This window comes from Hemitrygon akajei, chromosome 27 (genome assembly GCF_048418815.1).
Source record: "Hemitrygon akajei chromosome 27, sHemAka1.3, whole genome shotgun sequence".
Taxonomy (NCBI): Eukaryota; Metazoa; Chordata; class Chondrichthyes; order Myliobatiformes; family Dasyatidae; genus Hemitrygon; species Hemitrygon akajei.
The window spans coordinates 10,846,197-10,863,253 of record NC_133150.1 but is presented as its reverse complement, the minus strand read 5'-3'; the positions used below and the strand labels follow the sequence as shown (position 1 = coordinate 10,863,253).

General features: G+C 41.6%; 1 protein-coding gene across 8 annotated transcripts in view; it reads right to left on the bottom strand.

Moving 5' to 3' along the window:
• The window catches only part of ppfia4 (PTPRF interacting protein alpha 4), a 682,729-nt gene that overhangs the window by 107,592 nt on the left and 558,080 nt on the right, over positions 1-17,057 (bottom strand). For all 8 annotated transcript variants that reach the window (XM_073030364.1, XM_073030363.1, XM_073030366.1 and 5 more), the window contains one exon: positions 9,494-9,610. In XM_073030364.1, coding sequence (XP_072886465.1) covers positions 9,494-9,610 — 117 coding nt within the window. The remainder of the gene's footprint in view (positions 1-9,493; positions 9,611-17,057) is intronic.

The window sequence follows — 17,057 nt, the reverse complement described above, 5'->3', positions numbered from 1 at the left end:
TACGGAGTTGTGCTTTGTTCACCCTTTGTGAACATTTGTAGTTTTGTACTTTTTTGAAAATTAAGCCTTGTTTTTACATTCAGTTACCCATCACAGTGCAAAAGAAAATGAGCAAAAGAAAAGCAGAAAGTGATAGTAAGCATGAATTCAATGAACTGTGGGAAAATGAGTTCTTATTTATAGCGGGTCTGTCAGGAAAACCATTGTGCATTGTTTGTGAAAACACTTTCTCACATAATAGAAGACATGATCTTAATAGACACTATATAACACAACATCAGACTGAAATAGAAGGAATACTGAAGCTAGTGCTTGGGTCTGAATTACGGAAAGAATAGGTGATTAAGAAAAAAGAAGAAATCAAAGGAAGATGAAATATATTTGTTAAAAGTCTCATTAAGATAAGTAATGTTTATCTTGTTTTTATATTAAATCAATATATCATATAAAATGCTAAATATGTCTATATTAACATATTTTTACAAGAATTGAATGGGGGTACAAGAGTTGTATGGCGCATCTGAACTCGAGCGTGAAAAAATTGACACTTGGAATGTAAAAGGTTGGCTACCCCTGATATAGACTATCAGAGCCAGTAATGTAAACAGAAATTTCCCTGTTCTATATTATAATGAGAACAGATTCAGGTTTGTAATAAGTTATTATTAAACCCCTTCAAGTTAATGGCCTTATTACTCCAGATGTTGTTCAGAATTGGGTTGTTCACAGGTCCAATCTCTTGGCTACCTACTGGGAATTTCACAATAATATTTCTCAGCAATCTCTCAATGTAGCTGCAGTTGAGTAATTATTAACAGTAGGCATTCCATAAGTGGTTATAAAATGTTGCTAATTGGTTAACTCTGAATAAGAACCAAAGATCTCAGTGCAGAGGAATTGAGGAAAATTGTTAAAGAGGAATCTAGTTTCGATTTCAAATACCTGAGAAGTTACTCTTGAAACCTTCAAGGATCTAAACCTACTAATGGAAAAAGGATGAACTTAAATGGGAGTGAGCAAGAAATAATATAATGCAATAGGTGCAATTTTAGAAGAAATTGTGTATTTTCTTAATTAATATTAGTGTAAACTTATACTTACACCAGGATTGCTTACTAACCTTCAAGCATTTATAAAATTCAGTAGGTAAAGATATACAAGTATAAAATTAGATAATAACCAATTTGCCAGCCCCCATACACCTCATGTAGACACATGAGAAGGAACTAATGAAGTTACTTTGCATTTAATGTCAAAATTACACCATGAGTAATTTGTCTTTTCCAAATATAATTTGATCTAATATATGAAAGGCAGATGTAGATCAATAATATTCTAAAAAAGAAATAAAATTAGGGGAAGGTACTAATTAGAGTCAAATTCTAAGAAAGAAATTTTAAATCAGACTGTTTACAACCACTAATAGTTCAAACAACAGGGTATTTGTAACTCTTGGGGCTATACAATTAGTATATAAATAGATAATTTCAGATTTCCAGCATCCAAAGTATCTTGCTTCAATACATAAATAGATCTCTGAATGACAAAAGGTGAACATGATGCATGCAATAGTTTTGTATAGAACTGTTGTTAAGATTAAGATAAAAAATACACTAATCTAGCTTTTTGTTGGTAAATTACTGTGAAGACGTTTTTGGATGTCTCTTTCCACATTCCGTAAAAATCTGTTTTTGCCAGCTAATTTGCATGAATTTTCCATTTATAGTGAAATCAACATGAAGTATGTAAAAATAGAATCAACATTGCTTTCCCTAGCACCTCTCTGCATTTTTATCACTTCAGTTAAAATAAAAATGAACCAAAATGAACATACTCAAAAGATGCTAATTCTATTAAGCAGAACTGATAAGATGGAAATACAATAATATTTATGTATTTCTATAGTAGATTATCTCCTTTTAGTAGATATGCAAAGGATTGTTATTGAAGTAAATATTTCTAAAGAGTGGTCACTTAGGATGGGAAAGATGGCAGACATTTAGTAAGCTGGATGGAGATGAATATGGAGTATTAATGAAGTATGGGGTAGCATAGTGGTTAGCACGACACTTTACAGTATCAAAGTTCAATTCCTGCTGCTGTCTGGAGTTTGTGCAATCTCCCAGTGACTGTGCTGGTTTCCTCCAGGTATTCTGGACTTTGGGAGGTTGGTAGGTTAAATGGTCATTGTAAATTGTCTCATGACTAAACGAGGGTTAATCCGGGGGTTGCTAGGCAATGTGGCTCAAAGTGCAAGGAGGGCCTATTCCGCTCTGTATCACAATAAATAAATAAAAAACAATCAATCAATCAATCAGCCTCTGGTAGCTTGAGCACAGGGAGGAACTTTGACCAAAAGTCTTGATCTCCTGAGAATTAAATCATGGCATCACTTGCTCCAGCTGATGAGGATGAAGACAAGGGCTGGTTTGCCGTCCTATACATACAGCTACACCGCCAACAAATTCTGATTTTAAAATCTGAAATGGGGTTTGAATTCAAAGCTGTGGGCTGAAAACTGGAGGCAACAGTATATTGTCTGTGTTTCCCTAAAATTTCATTGACTGAAACCATCTATAAATGGTATTGTCAAAACTCATGCAGATGGTGTTAATACTGAAAAAAGACCATTTTAAGAAATGGGCTATAACTTATTTTACATCAAGGCTGAAAATATTGGTAGCGGCGATCTTCATTTAGTGATACCCCTAATCTCTGCTGTTCACTGAATTAGTTGGGCACAGCAAGCTGGGTTGAACAGCCGATTCCTATCCTCTACTGTATGATGTTCCATTTCAATGAAATTTCTCAAATCAGGCACAAGATTTTCTCACTGGTATAGTATGTTTCATCAGAACATTGATCAAATTCCAACGTGAAAACCAGGCAAACCTTTTACATAAAGCAGGGTTGAATTTGGTACATTTGGTATTTGAAAATATTTTACCTAGGTGTCTTTATGATGGCAGCAAAAGGGAGACATACACTTCATCCTTTAAACTGTATCTAAGTTTCTCTTCAGAAGTTCAGTATTAACTGAACTAGGCTAGTTTCCCAAAACCCATTTACCCTTGGCTCTCCAGCTATTTACCATTTGGCCCCATGGGACAGATGGTACTGTTCCTGTGGAGCCCGTACTTTTTCTCTGTGACCATGTAGGTTTTAGATGACCAGGAATGAACATATTCAAGATATCATGATGCTGGAATCTGGAGTAAAAAATAAAGCGTCTGAGGACCTCAGCATGTTGAGTAGCATCTGTGGAGACAGATAATTGTCAATCAGAGATGTCATATTGACAGAGCAGATGGGTGGGCCAAATGGCCTACTCCTCTTCCTAATTTTGATGTTCTATGCGGACAGACTTGCTGCAATTGGATTTCAAAGTACAACTGGTTGGGAAAGATCTTGCTGGTCAGCTCCCCACATCCAGAATCACAATCATGGATTCTCAATGCCTTTGCCTACCCAGTCTATCTTGTGACCAAATCAACCCAGGCTTCAATCTCAATTTTTTTATAGGCATCCGTTTGCACCTTGGAAAGTTTCCAGGGCACAGGCCTGGGCAGGGTTGTATGGGAGACCAGCAGTTGCCCAAGCTGCAAGTCTCCCCTCTCCACTCCACCGATGTTGTCCAAGAGAAGGACCCAAGCAGCTTGGTACCGGTGACGTCGCAGAGCAATGTGTGGTTAAGTGCCTTGCTCAAGGACACAAACACTGCCTTAGCTGAGGCTTGAACAACGCCTTAACCACTTGGCCACACGCCACACTTCAATCTCAATAACTTCTGCTAATAGTGTGGAAGTCTCAGCCACAAAATTTGATAGTTGGCAAAATGACCCAAAAATAGATAATTAATTTTAAAAATCTTCTCTCCTCTATTGACAGACAGCGTGGAATAAGACCCTCCAGCCATTCGAGCCACACCGCCCAATTTAATCCTATCCTAATCACAGGACAATTTACAATGACCAAGTAACCTACCAACTGGTACGTCTTTGGACTGTGGGAGGAGACGAGAGACCAGGAGGAAAGTCTCACAGTCACGGGGAGAACGAACGAGCTCCTTACAGGCAGCAGTGGGAACTGTACCTGGATCGCCTGTACTGTAAGTGTAGTACTAACCACTACGCTACCATGCTGCCCCATCCCAAGTGCAGTTTAATAAACCTCATCTCAATATACAGGGGCCTTAGGTGCTGCACCATTTAGAAATGGCACAGATCCAAACATTGCTTTCAATGCATAACTTCAAATATGTCAGTATGCCTGGGACTTACACACACTTGATGCAGGCACCAACTGCTGATTAAATGGCTAAATACTTGTAAAAGTTATGAGAGGTGAGCTAAAGTGAGGTTGAGTCAAGGGTGGAAGCGTGCGGGTGTGAGGCAAAGTTGGGGTGGGGTCGAGGCATACTCAAGGCAATGCTGGAGTGAGTAGAGCAGAGCAAATTCGGAGTGGAGGAGGTGCAGGCTCAAGGCCCATCCACCTAAACTGGAGTGCGAGGTTCGATCCATCTAGACGCCAGGCCGATTTGGAAAGGTCGAGTACAGATCGAAACATGGTGGCGGGGTCCAGGCCCAGTATGCATCGATGTGACAGGGCCCAGGTTCTAGTGCAAGGACAACCTGATGTTTGACAATTTAAACACTGGACCAGGTGGACTGAAAAGGCAGACTGTGAGGGTTGGGCCGGTTCTCACTGGTCTACAACATTTACTCAGCTGAACTGAGGCCAAGGCTGTGGCCTGCTCTAGTTGCTCCGGGCTCTCTGTCTGAGGGCTCTGTGACATTTATGTGGCTCTGTGTTGAACCGAGGCTAAGGCTGTGGCCTGCTCCGGGCTCCATGTCTGAGGACTCAGACATTTACTCCGCTCTACTCTGAACTGACACTGAGTCTGTGGCCTGCTCCGGCTGCTCCATGTCTGAGGACTCAGACATTTACTCGGCTCTACTCTGAACTGACACTGAGTCTGTGGCCTGCTCCGGCTGCTCCATGTCTGAGGACTCAGACATTTACTCGGCTCTACTCTGAACTGACACTGAGTCTGTGGCCTGCTCCGGCTGCTCCATGTCTGAGGACTCAGACATTTACTCGGCTCTACTCTGAACTGACACTGAGTCTGTGGCCTGCTCCGGGCTCCATGTCTGAGGACTCAGACATTTACTCGGCTCTACTCTGAACTGACACTGAGTCTGTGGCCTGCTCCGGCTGCTCCATGTCTGAGGACTCAGACATTTACTCGGCTCTACTCTGAACTGACACTGAGGCTGTGGCCTGCTCCGGGCTCCATGTCTGAGGACTCAGACATTTACTGGGCTCTACTCTGAACTGACACTGAGTCTGTGGCCTGCTCCGGCTGCTCCATGTCTGAGGACTCAGACATTTACTCGGCTCTACTCTGAACTGACACTGAGGCTGTGGCCTGCTCCGGCTGCTCTGGGCTTTGTGTCCATGGACTCACTTTTGTCCTGAACACTGTTTGCTTACTTTTATCGTTTGCATGATTTCTTTTCTTTCTCTCTGCACATTAGCTGTTTGACAGTCTTCTTTTTATGTGGGATCTTTTGGGGTTTCTTTGTTTTGTGGCTCATGTTGGGAGATGAATCTCAAGGTTGTATAACATTTATATATTTGTTTAATAAATGTACTTTGAACTTTAGAATGCGATTCCAGGGATAAAGTTCTAGCCTGCTCAACCTCTCCCTGTAACTCAGGCCTTGGAGTCCTGACAACATACTCATTAACCTTCTTTGTATCCTTTTCAACTTAATGAGGCCTTAAGTGGATAGAGGCCACTCAGACTGTTGACTCTATGCTGGCTCCAGGTGTGCCAATCCTATTGGCTACATTCCCCTTTTGTTGTAAGTCTATAATGTAATTTTTGTTTTCCTGTTGTACAAGTGGAGCTACTGTCCCAAGTCTCTCCTCACAGTTATATTTTCACATCTGACGAATATATATTGAATAAGCCTATGATCTATTTTTAATGACAGTGTTTGAACTGCATAGAATGTTGCAAATGTCTACCAACCACTGTTCAATGATGAGATCTACGGCAGACTGACAGAAGCAATTTCACAATAAATGTTAGTCTGTCACTTCATCAGGATTTGAAAATGAACGAATTAATTTGAAAGTGGAACAAATTCACCATAGTGGAGAAAGGAAGGGAAAGATAACCGATCATGGAAAAGCACACTACAGAAAATCAGAAAGAAAGAGCTGTGTGTGAAACTTTGTGAAAGCACAGATAGATCTGCAGGGAGAACAGCAACGATTTTCAATGCTATAGCTGTTTCTACAACTTGAACAGGCTGTCTGGTTTGCTTTATTATGAACTGAATACAACACAAGAATGATTGCAATCCCCTGACTACCTCCACAGTGCAACTGACCAGAAGTGCTCCAAGCACTGCGGGAGAATTTACTCACTGAGGCAACATTGAGCTATGGTGGTATTGACAAAATGCACACTGGCAGCTGCTCTTCTTTGTTTAAAAAAACATTCAAACGTATAAACAACTAAACTCATCATTCCTGTGAAGTCAGCACAGGGATTCACAGAATCTATGGGTTTAGTGGGTAGGAAACCAACCCATATGTATGTGGAAATATGGTGAAAATTTAACAATATCTGCATATATATACAATTATATCAATATACAGTCCCCCATGTCTGTAAAATGGATGCTGGTAGTTGTAAAGGAATAAAGCTGTGAAATGTGAAACCTTCTAAACCATATAAAATAGCTAAATAAATATTTGGATGGTATAGAAATGTTATAACAACAAACTAAATTTAAATGAGTATGGGAAAAAGAGTACAGAGGAGAATATGAAAGAAAATAGAAGAGGCAATACAGTATTTATAAATATTTGCTTATAAGTAATATTTTGCTTTGGATATTTTAATAATTTAATATCAATTAAATGAATATAATTCAAGTCAATTTAGGCCCAAATATTATTGTTAATTACAATGTGAAAGAGTATAAAACTAAAAAAAAAACAGACTTTAAGACATTTAATGATTTTCAGCATTTCATTGCATATTAATAGTCCTTAAAGGCTCTGGAACCATCAATAACACATTGATAAGTACAATAGCTGCACACATTCTTTACCCATGGAAGAACAAAATGTACATTTTCAGAGTAATTAGTTAATAATTGCATTGTAAATGTGTGATCTGGAGTGAATTAAAATCATGCAGAATAAGTAAATTAAAAACACTGGCTATTGAGTTTGATCGAGTGAAGACCATCCTTATAAGTTCTGACATTTGTTAACAACAAAGTCTTTTGACTTTAGCTTTGCAACACTAAAGAGTAAGAACACAAGATTGTGAAAATAGTTATAAAGAATTACAAGAGAAAATGATCAACTATACCACATAGTTATAAGCAAAACTTAATTTAATAAATGAAATGAAAATTTATTTGTACCTATCCTGCTTATCTTTCTCCTCACTACATCCAATAACCTGTGTCATTTCAAAATATTTTGTTCAGATTTCAAAGTTGTTTATTCAAGCATCATATACAGCACTTTTTTTTGTCTTCCTGACCTATTACATAATAAGAGCTCCATGCATCTTATAAAATAGCAGTTTTCTAATATTGAAACTGTTAGTGCTGTCTTGGGAAATTAAGATATAAACTGCACCAGTCCATTTTTCTTGTCATAATAAGATGTAACTGACAGGTTAAACTTCATTTCCCGCCTACGCTGTCTAAGGAGACATATGGTTCAGTTCTAGTCTATTGTGGCTGGTTTGGTACATTATAGCATTATGTACCATTTAAAAATAGCTCCATGAACACATACAACAATTTTAATGAGCCATCTGCTTTTTTTCTGGTGTTATTTGACCTACGATTTATTTTGCTAATGAACAACCACGCAAATGTCCAAGAGCCTCTAGTATTGAAGGGCAGGGAGGAATACACACATTGCTGCAAAAGGAATTAACATGAATTCCCTCATATTCTACCCTTGCATTGAGCGCTATTTCAAATCCCATCAATAAGGGAATTTTTGAAGAATTTCTAATTAGGAGGAAAGGACAAGGTATTTTGACCTGCTTCTTTAAACTCTATGTTATGAACAGCAGAACAAATAAAGGAAGTCAGTTATGAATTGGGAATTATTTGGAAAGTGATATTCATGTTTTTTCTGCCATAATCTCAATATTTTCACCAATGAAAGAAAAATGAATATGATATTTATTGGTGTTTTACAAATCCTATTATAAAATCATATTTTATTTAAATCCTAAAATGTTATATTCTATAAATTACCATGCTATTAATGGCTGAATTGATTACTGCAAACAAAGTAATTGAAACAGATTCGTGCAGAGTTGTCCCTATAAACAACGTGATAGCTTTCACAGAACCGAAAATGGGACATTTTTAACATTGATAATTAACTTTTATGATAATAGACAATAGACAATAGGTGCAGAAGTAGACCATTCGGCCCTTCGAGCCTGCACCGCCATTTTGAGATCATGGCTGATCAATTACTATCAATACCCAGTTCCTGCCTTGTCCCCATATCCCTTGATTCCCCTATCCATAAGATACATATCTAGCTCCTTCTTTAAAGCATCCAGAGAATTGGCCTCCACTACCTTCCGAGGCAGTGCATTCCAGACCCCCACAACTCTCTGGGAGAAGAAGTTTTTCCTTAACTCTGTCCTAAATGACCTACCCCTTATTCTCAAACCATGCCCTCTGGTACTGGACTCTCCCAGCATCTGGAACATATTTCCTGCCTCTATCTTGTCCAATCCCTTAATAATCTTATATGTTTTAATCAGATCCCCTCTCAATCTCCTTAATTCCAGCGTGTACAAGCCCAGTCTCTCTAACCTCTCTGCGTAAGACAGTCCAGACATCCCAGGAATTAACCTCGTGAATCTACGCTGCACTTCCTCTACAGCCAGGATGTCCTTCCTTAACCCTGGAGACCAAAACTGTACACAATACTCCAGGTGTGGTCTCACCAGGGCTCTGTACAAATGCAAGAGGATTTCCTTGCTCTTGTACTCAATTCCCTTTGTAATAAAGGCCAACATTCCATTAGCCTTCTTCACTGCCTGCTGCACTTGCTCATTCACCTTCAGTGACTGATGAACAAGGACTCCGAGATCTCTTTGTATTTCTCCCTTACCTAACTCTACACCGTTCAGATAATAATCTGCCTTCCTGTTCTTACTCCCAAAGTGGATAACCTCACACTTATTCACTTACTCACAACTATATTTTTAAATTTGTTTCCCTTAGGATTTGGTTTTAAATGAGTCTTTGCATGGCAAGTTAATTACAAATTCATGTGAACATGCCTATGATGAACTATTAGTGATACTTTGCATAGTTTTACAACCACTTGGAGAAACGGAAGCAAACATGCACATTGTGTATACTTGCTCAAACATGAAATCATAGATTGTGCCCAAGTCATTACTGCTAAAATGAGCTACCTTCCACGTTGTCTTCAGAGCAGCTTCTGTGCTCTCTGAGATGTGCAAATCTTCTGGACCCTCACCGGCAGCTGTTTTCCTGTGGGTGTGTGCAGTCTGTTGTCTCAGTACAGTCATCTGTAAAAAAGTAAAATACAATAGCAGCCTCGCAACGAAAGACAATTAACAGTAAATGCTCAATGCAAATCTCACATTGCGCCATTTTCAGGCATAAAACTACAATGTGAGAAACCATCAACTCAGTTTTAGTAAAAGGGCTGTAAACATTATTTAGTAAAAATGTTGCACACAGCATTATCAGATCACATTGATCTCCTGGACAAAGAGAATGTAAAGATACCAAGAGAGGAAGCATACTCATCATTATTTGCAAGATTAATGAAATGTTAAAGTAGGTTTCAAGTTATCTGCCTGACCCAGGGGAATGAAAGAGACCAACAGTGGCTGTTGATAGGTCAAAACATTGCACTTTTGTGCTGTTTCCATCTCATAACTTTGCAGTTCATCTATCTTCTGATTACCACTTCAAGTTACAAAGACAATGCTGTGATGAAGGAAAGGTAAGCAGAATATGAAAGCTTTTGTCCTTTGCCATTCTGGTGATCCAATCAATCAACATTCTATTGGCAAAGGTGCCCTTATGGCCTGCTACAATGATCCCTGCAAGGGTTGTTCCCATCATATGCACACCCAGCACCAACCATTAAGCTGACAGGTGCCATTTCACCCCATCGGAAAACTTGTCATATAAAATCAGAACATATAATGTTTTCTTACTAGAGATGAGGAGAACTTCCACTTATGTAATGACCTCATGTTATCTCAAATCAGCTAATGAACCATTGTTTAAGTGTAATTAAGAAAAGGTGGTTTTTGAAAACTGGCTGATTAAGACATAAATAATGCCAGGACAGCAGAGAGAATTCCCAGCTCATCTTCAAAATAGTGCTGTGAGAACGTGTCATGCCACCAAGAAGGCAAAATAGCCCTGGTTCAATGCTACACCTGGAGGCTCGGTGCTGACAGTGCAGCTTTGCCTCGGTCCTGCACGGCGCTGTCTCCTTACACATTAATCTGGAGTGACTCGGAGCTACGGCAGGATAAAAACTCACATTTTACAGCAATGTTATGGACATCACATACAGAGTAGCAAGCAGGATAAATACAATAGAACTAAATAAAATCTGGCGCCAAATATAATAAATGATACTTCTTTACGGAAAAAGTTTGAAAATGAATACTGGCACTGAACTTTACAGCGAATCTGTTGCATTAAGCCTCATGGTGGCATCCATGGACTATAATTGATGCCTCTTCCAAATGTTGCAGGAGCTGCACACTGAATGATCATTCCCACGTATTCCAATGGTGCAGCAGCCTAATTCAGTATTCACACTCAATTTTCTGATGAAATTACCATATTCAGAAAGAACATCTGACTACTGGCTTCCTTATATGCAAGGTTTACAAGTAAACCAGTGTTTATTATAGAGACCTTCCAATGGTCTCATGATGTTAATGCAGAATATACACATGCTTACACAATGCAGAATCCACATTTAGACTGAGACATAGATTGGAAAAGGACACGTCGGCAGAGCTATGGGGGAAGAGCTAGCACAGATTTACTGGATGAGGTGACCTCCTCCTTCCATGCCAAATACATCTGAGAAACCATAATTTCCAGAAAGACACTACTTTTTGTGAAAGAATCCTATTTAAATTTTACAGTGTTATACTAAAATCCAAGTTTTTTTCACATCTTTGATTACCAAAACACTATTTGCATCATTTTAATATTCTGCTTAGATTTAGAGGCGCCATGGTCTCTTGGAACTGCAAATCACATTGAATCAAATAGGTAATAAATATGATTAAATCTCAGGAGGAATTGCTAATCAACACAATTTTGTCATAAATTAATTTTAACATAAATATAAAAAGTGCTGCTCCATGCTTTAGCACGAGCAAGCAATTGTGGCCAAGTGCCTGGAAAATGGTTCAGGGAATCAGGACGGGTATAAAAGAGGAGACACTTCCACTCAGTGCAGTAATATCTAGAAATACTGCAACTATGAGTATCAGATAATGCATGAGAAGAAAAAGTAAACACAATCGGAGTTCTGGTGTGGCATCAACATCATCACTTAAGAGAACAAGTTCCTCTTTCAGCTATGCAGCTAGCAGCCTTCAAGACACATCTGCCAACAGAGAAACAGAAAGGTAATACAGTGCTGTACAACATCATGTGAGGATTAATACCTTAAGTTTCAGAATCTCCTGAAGGATACAAAATTTGACCCACTTTTTCCCTTTTTGGGAGGGGGAGAGGGAGAGGGAGGAGAGGGAGGGGGACAGCGGGGGGGGGGGAGAGAGAGAGAGAGAGTCTGTGGTATGTTGAATTAACGGGTGACTGAGTAGTTTTTGGGATACTGCAATTCTGTGTCTTTACTGATGCTTTGCTGTACGCTCAAGTGTTGATGGAGGGTACTGATGCTTTGTTGCTGGTGGGGGGGTTAATGCCTTGCTACTGCTTGTGTGTGGGAGTGGGGAGCTGAGGGAGGGGTTTGGGGTTCTAACATTTATCTATTCTTTATTCTTTGGGGCACTCCGAGGTTTTTGAGGATTTTGAGAAGGAATTTCAGGATGTATACTGTACACATTAAATGTACCTAGTGAACCTATAGCTATCACTGGGGCAGCCATCACTAGGGGCAGACATTGCATTGAGACCAGAGAGTAGAATGTGTATCCATGCTCAGCTCCATCACACTTCACCCATTAAACTGCCAGGCCAGATTAGAACAGAGTGGAAAAAAACTGCTGCTCTTCCCTGTGCCAGCCATTTCCCAGCGCCTGGGCACATCCCATTTGCTTGTGTCACTTACTTTTTGCTTTTACCATCAGGTTCAAGGGGCAGAAGTCTTGGCTCTCCTGCCAATAGGTACAGAAGCAGTTAATGCCCTGCAGCCATTAGCCTGCAAGGCCAGTTTTACTCGTCTCAGCACTGGGCATACTCTGCAGACTACATATTCACTGTTGTCACTCTGCAGTCTACAATCTCCTTTTGTCACTCTGCAGACTGTAATCTCCTTTTGTCACTCTGCAGTCTGTAATCTCCTTTTGTCACTCTGCAGACTGTAATCTCCTTTTGTCACTCTGCAGACCGTAATCTTCCATTGTTACTCTGCAATCTATAATCTCCCATTGTTACTCTGCAGACTGTAATCTCCTTTTGTCACTCTGCAGTCTACAATCTCCTTTTGTCACTCTGCAGACTGTAATCTCCTTTTGTCACTCTGCAGACTGTTATTGTCGTAATGTGAGTATTATTAGAAGTAAGTTAATACTAATCGGGAAGCTGTGGTAGCAAGAGGCGGGATCCGGGGTTGGCGGGGTCTTTACTTCCGCTCTTTTTACTCCCAGTATGCATTGTACATAGTTCCTCCACCCATGCCACACGAGGTACCTGGAAGCCTCTGTATTGTAAATATCATTTGCCGTCCCCGATAAAGATGCTCTTTTGGCCATCAAGGTGTCGAGTGGTCTTTTTGTAAAGTAGAAGTTACCACATATTTTTGGCGATGAGATAAACTGGTTTTGTGGACGGTTCGGCCTCGTTTTCGATCAGGAGCTGTGAGCGGGCGAGGAGCCTCGTGTTCGGATGGCTGCGTTAGGAACAGTCGGTGTGTTCGACGAGCAAATCGAGGAGTGGCTGGTGTACGAGGAAAGGTTGGGCCACTTTTTCTGTGCTAATGGAATTACTGAGGAGGCTAAGAAGCGCTCTATTCTCCTGAGTGTGTGTGGGGCAAAGACGTACAAGCTGATACAGAACTTAGCTACGCCGCGGAAACCGGGAGAAATTCCATACGACGAACTGGTCAAGCTTGTGGGGAACCACCACAATCCGAAGCCTTCAGTGATAGTTCAACAGTTCAAGTTTCACAGCCATGTCCGGAAGCCAGGTCAGTCTGTGGGCGAATTTCTGGCCGAGCTTCGGCAGCAATTGGAGCACTGCGATTTCGAAGCCATGTCGGATGACATGCTCCGTGATAGATTAGTATGCAGCATTAATAATGCCGCCGTAGAACGCCTCTTGTGAATGCAAAGGATATACAGAAATGATGTGGGGGGTCGCAGTCAACGGCAGTGCTCCAAGTCAGGAGGGAGAGCGGGTGGAATGTTTTCGGTGTGGAGGAATACACTATGCAAATGTTTGTAAATTCAAAGATACTGTCTGCCGTGCTTGTAGGGAAAAGGGACATTTCATTAAAAATTGCAGGAGCATAAAGGGTTAAGCCTGGGCAGGGGAAAGCTCAACAGACTCGGGCAGCCACACACCACCTAGGGGAAGCAGACGAAGAGGCAGCGTGTGCCTACAACATGTTTGGGGTGGAAACGGATGAGGGACCACCTGAACCATATTATGCCACAGTCACTGTCAAGGGAAAGGACATTAAGTTCGAGATTGATTCAGGGGCTACTGCATCGGTCATTAGTGAAGAGACCTACAGGAGGACATGGGGATCCAACCTGCCTCCCATCAGACCATCTAAACTCCAACTCAGGACCTATATGGGGCAGCCCATACCTCATTTAGGAGTGTTATATGTGGATATTTCGGCTGGGGGCCAGAAAGCTGAAGCCAGATTGGTGATAGCTAAGGGCAGTGGGCCCAGTCTTCTGTGCCGCGATTGGCTTCGTAAAATCGGGCTCAACTGGCATGAATTTAAATATGCACACATGACGGAAGAGCATGAGGTGCAGCGTGTAGATGAAGTCGCCGATGGCAATGTGAGTGACAGACATAGTCCGGACACATTTGAGAGGGAGCTCGCAGTGCAGCTTGCGGCTCTTCAGCCTATTACAGGAGCAACTGAAGTTACCCCCTCGGCAGTGAAAGCCAGCTCGCCACTTCTAGTACGGCAAAGCAGTGACCCAGCTCTTGTACCACCTGCCCAGTTACAGCAAGGTGCATCTCAGCCTGATGATCTCGCTAACAGGAACCTGCATGTGAAGCCAATCGTAACAGTAGCAAACAGGGCACCCACAGACGATGTAAGAACAGAGCCTCCAGGATCACCAGACAAGCATTCAGAAAGCACTCTACGTGATTTCAGACAGACATACTTTATTGATCCCGAGGAAAATTGGGTTTCGTTACAGCTGCACCAACCAAGAATAGTGAAGAAATATAGCAATATAAAAGCATAAATAATTAAATAATAATAAGTTAATCATGCCAAGTGGAAATGTCCAGGACCAGCCTTTTGGCTCAGGGTGTCTGACAGTCCGTGGGAGGAGTTGTGAAGTTTGATGGCCACAGGCAGGAATGACTTCCTATGACGCTCAGTGTTGCATCTCGGTGGAATGAGTCTCTGGCTGAATGTACTCCTGTGCCTAACCAGTACATTATGGAGTGGATGGGATTCATTGTCCAAGATGGCATGCAACTTGGACAGCATCCTCTTTTCAGACACCACCGTCAGAGAGTCCAGTTCCACCCCCACAACGTCACTGGCCTTACGAATGAGTTTGTTGATTCTGTTGGTGTCTGCTACCCTCAGCCTGCTGCCCTGGCACACAACAGCAAACATGATAGCACTGGCCACCACAGACTCGTAGAACATCATCAGCATCGTCCGGCAGATGTTAAAGGACCTCAGTTTCCTCAGGAAATAGAGACGGTTCTGACCCTTCTTGTAGACAGCCTCAGTGTTCTTTGACCAGTCCAGTTTATTGTCAATTCATATCCCCAGGTATTTGTAATCCTCCACCATATCCACACTGACCCCTTGGATGGAAACAGGGGTCACTGGTGCCTTGACCCTCCTCAGGTCCACCACCAGCTCCTTAGTCTTTTTCACATTAAGCTGCAGATGATTCTGCTCACACCATGTGACAAAGTTTCCTACCATAGCCCTGTACTCCGCCTCATCTCCCTTACTGATGCATCCAACTATGGCAGAGTCATCAGAAAACTTCTGAAGATGGCAAGACTCTGTGCAGTAGTTGAAGTCCGAGGTGTAGATGGTAAAGAGAAAGGGAGACAGGACAGTCCCCTGTGGAGCCCCAGTGCTGCTGACCACTCTGTCTGACACACAGTGTTGCAAGCGCACATACTGTGGTCTGCCAGTCAGGTAATCAATAATCCATGACACCAGGGAAGCATCCACCTGCATCACTATCAGCTTCTCACCCAGCAGAGCAGGGCGGATGGTGTTGAACGCACTGGAGAAGTAAAAAAACATGACCCTCACAGTGCTTGCCGGCTTGTCCAGGTGGGCGTAGACACTGTTCAGCAGGTAGACGATGGCATCCTCAACTCCTAGCATTTGACAAAGAAAGTAGAATTTTCTGGAGGCGGTGGCCCCCTGGGAATCCATGAGTTGCCTTTTAACTCTACGCTGAGTGGAAGATTCCTTGGCCTGAGTATTTGTGGTATTGAAGAGAACTGCCGTTCAAGAAAAGAGAACTGCCGTTCAAGAAAAGAGAACCTGCTCCAGGAGAATGAATGTATCATCAAAATCAATGACTGATTTAACAGACAAGGCCTTTGTTCAAGCACGAGGTTTTCCAAAATGCACTGTGATTTCCTGCTGTTGAACTCCAGATAGTTCCAAGTTATAATAAGGAACTCTATGAAAAATTTGTAATTGGGTCTATTCTGAGCCATGGTCGTGACAATGGTTCAAAAACCAAAGTTCCTTATTCAGTGTGTTCCAAGCTAGGTGGCAAACCTGCAGATGACTTTTATCCCAATAATGCCGAGAATAGCTTGCCACCGATTTTAAAGAAGCTCAGTAGTCCAAAACAGTTAAGGAGCAATGACCACTTAATGCATACCAGGAAAGCATGTCCACCAGTGACTTTGCTAGAGGGAGAGACACTGGCAGAGGGGCAGAGTCCCCTGAAGAGGATGGACCATTCTCACGTGGACACACAGACCCCTCTCGTGTCCCCAACACTAGATCCACCCAAAACATCCTCACCAGCGGTGCCTACTGGGTCACCGGGGGTAGTGCGTAGATCGCAGCACCCTCGCAAACCTCCTGACAGACTGAATCTTTGATTGGATAGTTTCTTTTGTTGTTAGATTGAATGTTGAATTTGCTATGTTTTTTTAGGTGTTTTTGCATTGGTAACCTGTTGCTAATGATACCACAGTTTTTTAAATTTCCCAGTTCTTCTATATTTGGGGAATGTTGGATATTAAAGGGGAAGAAGTGTTGCAATGTGAGTATTATTAAAAGTAAGTTAATACAAATCGGGGAGCTGTTGGTAGCAAGAGGCGGGATCGGGGGTTGGTGGGGTCTTTACTTCTGCTCTTTCTACTCCCGGTATGCATTGTAAATAGTTCCTCCACCCATGCTGCACGAGGTACCTGGAAGCCTCTGTATTGTAAACATCATTTGCCATCCCAGAGAAAGATGCTCTTTTGGCCATCAAGTTGTCAAGTGGTCTTTTTGTAAAGTAGAAGTTACCACAGTAATCTCCTTTTGTCACTTTGCAGTCTGTAGACTCACTTTCATCACTCTGTAGTCTGTAGACTCACTTTTGTCAC